The 10392-nt window shown below is 43.5% G+C and overlaps 1 protein-coding gene across 1 annotated transcript; it reads right to left on the bottom strand.

Moving 5' to 3' along the window:
- Positions 1-414: 414 nt before the first annotated feature.
- On the bottom strand, positions 415-4668 carry DMRTA1 (DMRT like family A1). The gene is made up of 2 exons (XM_063128738.1): positions 4095-4668; positions 415-1254 (listed from the first exon to the last, which is right to left on the bottom strand). Exons 1-2 carry the CDS (start codon positions 4666-4668, stop codon positions 419-421), a joined length of 1410 nt encoding a protein of 469 aa, XP_062984808.1. The 3' UTR covers positions 415-418.
- Positions 4669-10392: the final 5724 nt, after the last annotated feature.

Genomic DNA, 10392 nt, shown 5'->3' on the forward strand with positions numbered 1-10392 from the left:
ATGCTAAGCTTAAAAAAAGAAAAGTATCAAATTTCTTGAAAAAAGACAAAAAGGAGCTCAATGATCATGATTTATTGTGGTTCTTCCACACTTCAATTTGGATTTTCACTCCCAGCCTCTAAACTGTCACTTTCCCAAAAAAGTATGAAAATGCAATATATGTATAAAAAAGGTCATATTTAAAACCAGTGCTAATTCTAATGAGCTCTTCGCTGCTGATATTCTGGAATGTTCTCAGCTTTCAAATAGTTTCATGTCAAAACAAAGAATCCCATAAAAGCCGCCTTCTTTTTCCAAAATATAAAATATTAGAAACTACTTATTAGCTCTTTATTAGCAAATGGCACCTTTGAGACCTGATGAAACCAACTGAATATACCAGAATAACTTCTACAGAAATGAAGAACTGATCAAGATGCTATTTGCTTTCTTCATTTAACCTACTGTAAATCTTGCTACTGACAACCATGTCTTTATTGGGGAAATAAGATGTATCTTTGATCACTCCTGAAGAATAGTCAATAGTTGGGTGAAAAGGCAAAGCAGGAAACAGCCCCGTCCTTAAGTAGGGAGACATCAGTCCAGGTAAGACTCTCCCTGGAGGGGAATATGCCACTCTCAGCGGTCTGATTCCCAGTCTTGGGCTTAGACCATAAAAATTCACCTCACTTCCAAAAGAAGCTGGGTTGGTTTGAAGAGGGGAAAATGCTGATTTATTGCCAAGTGTTCCAACATCCACGCCTAGGAGGCTAAAATTAGAAGATCGCTGGAAGGCACTGCATTCTGGCAAGGATGAGATTGGAAGCTCTCCGAATTCTTGCTTGTGTTCACTCACGTTCAATATCTGCTCTATAGCCTGGACTATATCTCCTCTGCAGAGCTGCAGAACCCTCTCTAATCTACTCTGTTTGAGATTTGGGAAGACCTTGGTAAGGATATCGAGTGGATCTCTGCGCCTGGAAGCACCAGGAGGAGGAACACCAGTACCGGAGATCAAGTCCTTGGGACATTCACTTTCGTTTCCTGATTCCATGTCTGATGAAGACAGAGATGCAGAACTGTCAGTTCCTTCTAAAGACTCATCAGGACCTGAAGACTGAACAGTCATCTCTTTACCTAAAATCTTTATGCCAGATGGCTTCTCTCTATGGTCCCCAACAGCTTCTGGAGCAGACCTCACAGAGGTTGTATGTAAATGGACTGCAGAACTGCCTGGTTCGTTGCAGTAGAAGTCATACTTCTGAATCTTCTCTTCTGGAAAAGGAATTAAACATGGAGTCAAATACTCAAGAGCTCATAAGGCACATCCAGTATGCACTTCTCTCTATCACAAACAAAGAACTTCTGCATTTATAGGTGTGCATAATATTCTGAGTTTTCTTTTCTGCACTAATTCCACAATTATCTCCTTTGCATTCATAGTCTGCATGCAATTCAGTCCCTCTGAAACACTCTTATTCCTAAGCGAGTACTACTGGTTCACTTCTTAAGTATTCTAAAAGCCCAGCCACATTTATCTCTACTTCACAAACAATGGTTTTCTCATACACACACAGTCACCACCTTCGTGCCCAGCACATATACCATCTCATGCGGTAAGTATACACATCTATTTTGCACATCTGATGAGACATCCAAGCAGAGTTCCCTACGAAAACAGGTGGTGAAACGGACATGTGCAGTTACCGCATGTGACCGAACAAAATTGGAAACATGCAATATTCTACATGGAAGTGATAGCTACATAGCAAATTCATCTTATGTGAAGGAATGCTTGTGTTTACAAATTTCCAAAACTGTATCAGGGATAAAAAGGTTATAACCAACCCTGCAAATAAAGATACACATGCACTTTTTCCATTGCCCACATTTAAAGAAACGTAAGAACGTAAGAAGTGACATCTAGTCCAGGACTCTGTTCACACAGTGGCCAACCAGCTGTCGACCAGAGACCAACGAAGCAGGACATGGTGCAACAGCACCCTCCCACCCATGTTCCCCAGCAACTGGTGTACACAGGCTTCAGATACTGGAGGTAGCACAACAACTAGACCACACTGCGCACAGATCTCATTCAGCACATGCTCCTGAGAAGCTCACTTGCATAAATGCCACTGCAATGAATGAGAGCTGCAAAAGAGCACAATACTGCTTCCATTTCATTGTAATGGGACTTCTGCAAGACAACTTCCTGGATGTTTGTAAGCATCCTGTACATATTTCCCTGGTAGCAAGTCCCACTGAACTTAATAAGACTTACTTCAGAGTAGACATGCACAGGGTTGCAGTGTTAGTCAGTAGAACTGTCTCTATGAAAGACAGTCTGTAAATCCAATTCACTTGGCCTAGAACAAAAAACAACAACTAATATGTTCAATCTCAATGACATATTTAGTGTTGGAATTTACAATGCTGCTAGGGTCCAGCAACTTCATACTTTTGAAGTTCTTTATTATGGATGTGCTACAACTCTGCCCCCATATCTATTCTGGCAATATTCTTACAGGACCTAATAATGTCATCCACAACATCAGGGGTTCATACACTTGCTCATCTTCCAATGTGACAATCAATTGTCACCAATTTCCCACTGCATTCTATATAGGACAAACAGGCCAACTTCTACACAAACGAATAAATGGACGCAAATGACAACATTCAAAACCAGGTTGGGGGGGGAGAGATATTTCAACCTCCCAGAACATTCTGTCAATGATCTTAAGACAGCCATTCTTGAACAAAGGAACCCTAACACAATTTTTAATGTGAAACTGCTAAACTACAATTCAACTCCCTTTGGCTTGAACATGGACAAAGGCTTTTTATCACACTGTATGTGTTATTCAGCTCACCAATGCCAGGATGACTGTGATCACCCAACAACTGTTTTATGAATAGCCATTCTTAAGGTAAGTATCATTGCTTGTGCTTTCTGCATTTTAATTACCCGCTCACCTCAGTGTTTACACACCCAACCCTTAAACATGTGTATGTCTATCTGCCAACGAAGGATACACTTGATGCATCTAGTGAAGTGGACTATATCTATGAATGCTTATGCCAGAATAAATTTGTTAGTTTTTAATGTGCTTGTTAGTATCTGTTGTTGCTGCTGCTAGTGACTAGGACAACTATCCTTCTGGATATAGTTTTCATTAACACTGCAAACTGCACTAGGTGTTATTACTTTCATTAGATGCTGGGCTAACAGCTCAACTTTCCACATATTTTACAAATTCAGCATCTTTACTATACCATGCTAGGGATAGCAGTAAAATACCACAATCTTAAAAATGCAAATTTTGGAGTAAAGAAGATCTATTATTTAAATTAATATCCCACCTTTCAGCATACACCAGACCTACAAGGCAGCTCATGGTCGTTCATAATATCAAGCATTATTCCAATGCAACCCCACATAAATACACTGATCTGTGTGAATTCTGTCCACAATTTGTTCTCAGTCCTAGGAGCAGTCACTCACACATCACTGCAATAGAAATTGTCACAGGGCAGGCAAAACTCCACAGTACGGACACATCGGAAAGAAATATTCTAGGCAACTATTCCTAGTTCCTAATGTTCTTTCTCATGTAACAGCCGAAGTCACAATTCTGCATATGTTTCTTCTGTTAAAATAATGCCTCGAGTAGGATTTGTGTTTCAGTACCATCTACACTTGTATAAAATGCACGCACACTTTGTGTGATTTTTTGACATATCCTTAACATCTAAACTTGGGGGAGGGAGATATGGCTAAATTAGATGCCCCCACAGTTACCTATTGTCACTCTGCGCATGCTCAGAGAGCCATGTATGTTGTTCATGCTCAGAGGTGCCATGACCATGATCAAGAGCTTCACTCCCGCTGTTGAAAACAGATTTCGGCCACAAACCTGCACATGTTTAGACCGGGAAGGGGGGGGGGGGTCCCACAGCTCCCAGCATTCCCCCGCCAGCATATTGTGCCCTTCAAAACTCACTGAGGTCTGGCTCAAATTATGCGAGGCTTCTCTTAGTCGGGAAGCGCCTGCCCCCTTGTCTCTGCTCAACCACCCGTGGGGCTATCCCCCTTTTCCTCTCATCAGTCCCACCTCTTCGCCTGTGCTGGAATTCCGGGCGGTAGCTCTTACAGGCCGCTTCGCCTCCTGCCCTGGCGCCGCCCGCTGCCAGGTTCAGCGCCGTTTCTCCGCTGGGTCTTGGCTGCGGCGGCGGCGGCTGCCGGGGGCTGCCCCGGGCCTCGCTCTCCTCCTGCGCCTGCTGCCTGCGCAGCGCCACCTGGGCGGCCATGACGCGCTGGCGCTCGGCAATGAGGGCGCACTTGGCGCACGCACAGTCCCGCCAGCGGCAAAAGCGCTTGTGGCCCTTCAGCGCCGACACCACGCCGTGGTTGCGGCAGCGGGCGCACTTCGGCGTGCGCGGGTAGCACACGCCGCGCTCCAACCCCGCCGCCGCTGGCGAGAAGCGGCCCGCGCTGCTTCCTGGTGGGGTCGAGGCGGCCGCGGCGGCGGCGGCAGCGGCGGCGGCGGCGGCAGCGCGCATGAAAAGGCTGGGCGGGCGGAGGAAGGAGGACGGCATAGGAACCCCCGGGGGCGCCGGCGAAGGGGGCGCTCTGGGCGAAGCCGCCAAGCCCGGCGGTTGCAGAAGAGGCGAGCTACCCGTCGCCATGGCTCCGCGCGCGGGGGCAGAGTTTAGGCTGTCCCGCGGCTCTCGGGACACGTCTGCGGCCGACGGGATGCTCCGCGGGTCTCAACTCCCGGGCCGCCTGTTCACCCTACACCGAGCGGGCGGGGCCGCCAAGGTACCCGCCCTCCCCCTCTTGCGAACCGCCCACCAAGGAAGGCAGCGCTCTTAGGCGAGGTGAAAGGCGAGGGAAGCGATGCGCCGAAATGATTTTCAGCGTCCCTCAAACTTGATGAACTTTGGAGAAGTTCCTTTCACCGACCTAGTGCGTGCCGGGTGAGCGCACAGAGAGCCTTGTTGTAAAGTAAGAGTGGGCGCTCGAGGACACGCACACACGCGACAGTCCCCATGTGCGGGCATGTACACGCATACATGGAGTCCCCGTGTTCCACTAAGCAGACGCTCATAGATGCTGTTACTCCGTGTTACGACAAGATATTATGGGTACCTATTTGCTTCTGGACATATTTATTAAATAAAAATAAATACGTGGTTCTGACACAGGTAGCATTCGACACAGGTAGCCTTCTCTTCCCCACCCCGAAATATCTGGATCCCTGTGGCTACTTGGAAGAAAGGCCCTTTTCATGAGCTTGCGCCTCTTCAAAACACACTCAGCCACAAGACTAAGGGAGCAATCATATGGCTCCTAGAGAGAGTCTGGTGGGGACATAGGATGGTTCCGATTCAGGAATCTGAGCTTCCCCCCCCCCCCCCGCCGCTGTTTCTCTGAGGTCACAAAGCCAACTTCAGAGAGGAGGGAAAGGGCCATGCCAGTGTGCAGGGAGGGGAAGGGACAGAGGAAGCTGGCTTGTGCCATATCGGTTCAGAGGCTTACGGCCATCGTAATAGGATTATGCCCTAACACAATTATTGTTCCGAAAGATTTCATGGACGTCTACCATAATAAATGTGTTACTCTTGAAGCTCCTGCAAGATTCTTTGTTGTTTTTGCTGCAACAGATTGACATGGCTACCCTTCTGGAAATAAACACAGATCAGTTACTATTAGTGTGCCTTTTGGCTTTGTACATTTAAAACCCCATCAGTAGATTTTGGAGATTCTGGTAAAGAAAGAGAGAGACAAGACCATGCTAAAATGAAGTCAGCCCACTTCTGTTCTGTTGTAAGACTTCTGTAAGTGAAATCACCAAGACATGACTTCAGAATTTGGCTTACGTTTACATTCTTTGCTAAGGAGAAATAGGTTGCTCCACTTCTCTTGTTAAATAGTCTATCAACTTTTCCTTGTCATCAGCAATTGGTTGAAAATTACTCCCTTTCCAGGAGATGTGTATGGTGTCTTCATTAGCCATGTTCCAATTAAACAGACTTCATGGTTGGAAAAATGTTAGCCATTCATAAGAAGAGCTTTGATTAAAAGGTGGAGTCACTTGCTGAGTGGTGCTTGCTGCAGACGTCTTTCGGTTTCATGTCCTCTTTCAAATTCATTCTTTTGTGAGCTTATGATTGTTTTCATGAGGGGTTGCCAGACCTCTGGCAGAGTTATTGTAAATGATTATAGATGGTAGTTTTTGATCAATTACTTCAAAGTCAAGGTTTGGATTACAAAAGCAAACAAAGACAAAACACTATGAAGTTTAAATATTAATAGCACGTTGGCATGTCACAGGAAGTGAACAATTTAAATAATTTTAAAGTACAGTTAAATCTAGGTGATTTTAAAAACCTAACAGCATCCTTTGTAGCATATGTAAATAATGAATAGTATTTTGTAAGCTGCTACATTTCTCTTTAAACAACTTAGACATTTAAATGCTTTCAGGTTTAAATCCATCAGTTAGCATTCAAAGTTATTCCTATGCAGAGTAGACACATTGAAATGAATGAGAACTAAATTAGTTACAACTAACTTAGGTCTTATTCAGGCCAATGGTCATGACTAACTTAAGTCTCGTTCCTTTCAATGGGTCTACTCTACATAGGACTAACATGAGATACTATTCTCTGAAGGCTGAATCAGAGGACATTTGAAATGTGTGGTCACATTTCCCAGTTGAGTTTTTTTGTAGTTGCTGTTATTTAGCTGCTATGGGCAACAGGGTGTGGGGGGCTATCACAATCAAGACCACAGCCCATGAGGAAGTGGGAAGGTTACCTGTTTAACCCCACTCTACAGTCTCAGTACCCCTCCTTCACATAGGTGTGCAAAAGGGGTGTGCTTGGTGTGTCCAGGTACACCCTAACGTCTCAAGCAATAAGCACCAAATTGAGGGGGCCATTGCATAGGGATCCAGACACAGCAGGAATGGTCCTCCGGCTGCAGAACCTCTACCTCCAAAAGAGCAGCATTGCTCCCGGCAGCAGGAAAAAGAAGGAATCACTCTGCTGGGATCCACACTTCAAAGAGGCCAGGAGGAGGGCCCCCAAAGGCTAATATCACCTCATAAGCCCCTCCTCTGGCCAGTGTCACCACAAAGCCCCACCAATGCTATGGCTTGAGGAGTGTCTCCTCATTCCCCAACCCACCTGCAATGGCCCTCCCACCTTCAGGCAAGCCAAATACAGAGTAGGGCATCAGTGTCTACAATGTTTAATAAATAAATTAATAAAATAATGTCCTTTATTATTGAGTATTCAATAAATGTTCAGCAATAAATAAATAAATAAGATTCCCTGAGTGCACACGCTAGTGAAATGTGCTGTGCATGCCTATGCTCCTTCAAGAGCTGCTATTTGTTTCAGGAGCACTAATCGCATCTTCCATCCTATGGCAGATAGCTAATTCAGGTAGGTGAGTGAACTTTTTTTTAGGGACCATGCCATAACAAGAAAGGGTGAACCCCACTCCTTCCATGCCATGGTCCCAATCTTGATCAGATAAGCCTCTCTCCCCCAGCTGCTTTTAACCAAACCAAACCAACAAACAACAACAACAGATACATGAAATGCAATTCGATCTTTTACTGTCATCATCTAGTTTGTCTTCTATTGAAAAGAATTAGAGACGCTTACACAGGAAAATGGCCTAGCCCCAGTCACAACAAAATGGAAGAGGGATGCCCATGAGCATGGGTGTGCTGTTGCAATGCTCCCAATCAGTTCGATGAGCATGTGGAGGAGGACCATCCAGTACCATCCTACCGAAGAGGTTCCATGTAAAAGGCCGTTCTGCAGCAAACTTTACTTCCCCCCTTCTTTTATAATTAATTTTAGTATATACATTTTAGAATTTATAAATTATACATCAGAAGTTTCATATACAGAATCCAAACGAAATACAACAACTTGGAACAGTCATCAACTAGAGTATTGCTAGAGTTTAACTGTAGGAGTTCATTGCAATCAAATCAAAGTCTTTACATCGTTCATTCATATCAAATAGCAGATCTTTAAATAAGAGCAACCAAAAAAATTGAGAGTTGATTTTCTTTCAAAATTAATAATAAAAAAGCTGCAATAGCATTTAACATCAATAGATTTTAAAATCAACAAAGGTATAAAGTGGTGCCGACTGTAGAGGTTATAGGTTATCCTGCATTCTTGCATACATCTGTTCTTTCAAGATATTACCTATGCAACCAGATATTACTTGGGAGTCAAGCCTCTTGAAGACAGGAGGGAATACCTAGTCCCCTGCCTTTTTTGTTGCATGCGTGAAGATTTACAAGAACCAACTTTCGGTCTGATAGGAACTCCCTATATTTTGGGCATAAAATGTTGTTTTAAACATTTGTAATTTTTTTAAAAAAAAATCTGTATATTAGCCTTTTCCCACTGATGAAGACCTTTATGGTTGAAACGCGTTTGGGGATTTTTGTTTGATGCTTATTGTATGTGGACTATTTTGTTTAAATTTTAAATGTATGTATTTGCTTTAAGATTAGAAACTATTTTCTACTAATAATATGATTTTATTGTAATAAGCATAGTTAAACCAATTTGATATATTCATAGAATCATAGAATAGCAGTGTTGGAAGGGGCCTACAAGGCCATCGAGTCCAACCCCCTGCTCAATGCAGGAATCCACCCTAAAGCATCCCTGACAGGTGGTTGTCCAGCTGCCTCTTGAAGGCCTCTAGTATTGTTTTTATCAGTTTTCTTAAACTTACTTTGTTTTCAGTTTTGAGGTTATAGGGAATACATTCATAAGCTTCCCCCTTTGGTCAAGCTATAACAGGGACAAACAGCTACCATATTTCTTCGATTGTAAGACGCCATCGATTGTAAGACGCACATTAATTTCAGTACCACCAACAGAAAAAAAAACACCTAAGACACACCCGCGATTCTAAGGCGCACCCCATTTCTAGAGATGTTTATATGGGGGGGAAAGTGCGTCTTTGAATCAAAGAAATAGGGTATATCTATCGATGTCTAAATTATATCTGTCTCTCATATAGACAATGAAAGGGTGCCTAGCATTGGAAAATAAGAGCAGTTTTTAGACTTCTGTCTCTTAGATGAACATATTCAGTTAGCTTGGTCATTTCTGCTACTTTCCAGACTTTGCACAGCCATTCTTTTAGCGTGGGGATAGCATTACTCCTGCAGTTTCTGGCAACCAAAATCCTGGCAGCAATCAAGAGATTCTGAACCATGTTCTGCAGCAAACGTCTTCCTCCCCACACCCCCAAATTCTAAATAAAGGTACAAATCACAGCGTCAAGCAAACAAGAACTACATCTGCAATGGAGCTTCTGATTCCGCAACAGCAGACCAGCGTACAGCTTGACAAATGGCTCTGAAAATCCCAGAGTGCTTCAAACACGGTTTGCAAATGTGACACCAAGAGCTGCTGCTTGAACACAAAAGCAAAAGCCATGTACTTTGTGTGCCATCCACTTGAGTACACTTACGGGGCTCTCTAGGTGCTGGTGTTGATCGGTGGCCTGGAGCTGAATGAACTAATCCTGTTCAGGATTGCACAATGGTCACAATGCAGAGTGTGGAGTCAATTCTCATGTATTTCAATGGGACTGAAGCATTATTATTTTGCTCATGCTCTGGACTGAGGCCAATGTCTTTAATTTCTGTGATTGCAAATGTCAGTGCTATGCTAAACAGGATAACATCAACATTACTTACAAATATTTTGATTCAAATTTCACTTTGCATTTTTATTGTACAGTATTTTTGTTCTGTGCTATTGTTTATTTGACTGAGTTGCTGTGACTACCATTGTCTGAAGAACATTTTTCTCAGTTTAATCATTTTGTCTAGGCGCCAAGACAATGCTAACCTATTGTAAGATTTCTAAATGAGTCAATCCTGTGTCTTAGAGCCAAATGAATAATTATGATAAACCCAAGACTGCTGCTAGTGCCGCCACAAATGGCAGGCATGTCTACTCCCTAACCCCCTGCCATCTAGAATATCTTAATTGTGTTGTGACATCATGAAATTCTTGCATTTGCCTGGCTCCTGACATGACAACCAGTGATGTGGAATTGAAGTGGGAAACTGAAATATGAAGTCAGAACACAGGTAAATCATCTTAGATGTTACAGAAGAAGAAGAGGAAATTAGATACATGGTTACTGTTTTTAGTGGCATATGTTTATTGCAATGACCTTGTTCGCAACGCATAGTGGTTATTTAACCCACAAAGGCTCACGGTGCCCACAGGCACCACTTTGCATATTCAACCCCCACTCAGGCATTGTCATGTTGTGCAAACCTGGCAGGCATGGTTTATGTGAGGGTTAAACAACTGTCACATAACCCATGATCTGTTTTAGGGTTA

Source organism: Elgaria multicarinata, chromosome 6 (assembly GCF_023053635.1).
Source record: "Elgaria multicarinata webbii isolate HBS135686 ecotype San Diego chromosome 6, rElgMul1.1.pri, whole genome shotgun sequence".
NCBI lineage: Eukaryota > Metazoa > Chordata > Lepidosauria > Squamata > Anguidae > Elgaria > Elgaria multicarinata.

Excerpts from the sequence above, each read along its gene's own strand:
- DMRTA1 (XM_063128738.1), bottom strand. The coding sequence starts at position 4,668 with ATGGCGACGGGTAGCTCGCCTCTTCTGCAACCGCCGGGCTTGGCGGCT. Across the intron at positions 1,255-4,094 it reads ATTCCAGCACAGGCGAAGAG|AAGAGAAGATTCAGAAGTAT; the intron begins GTGGGACTGATG and ends TTCCTTTTCCAG.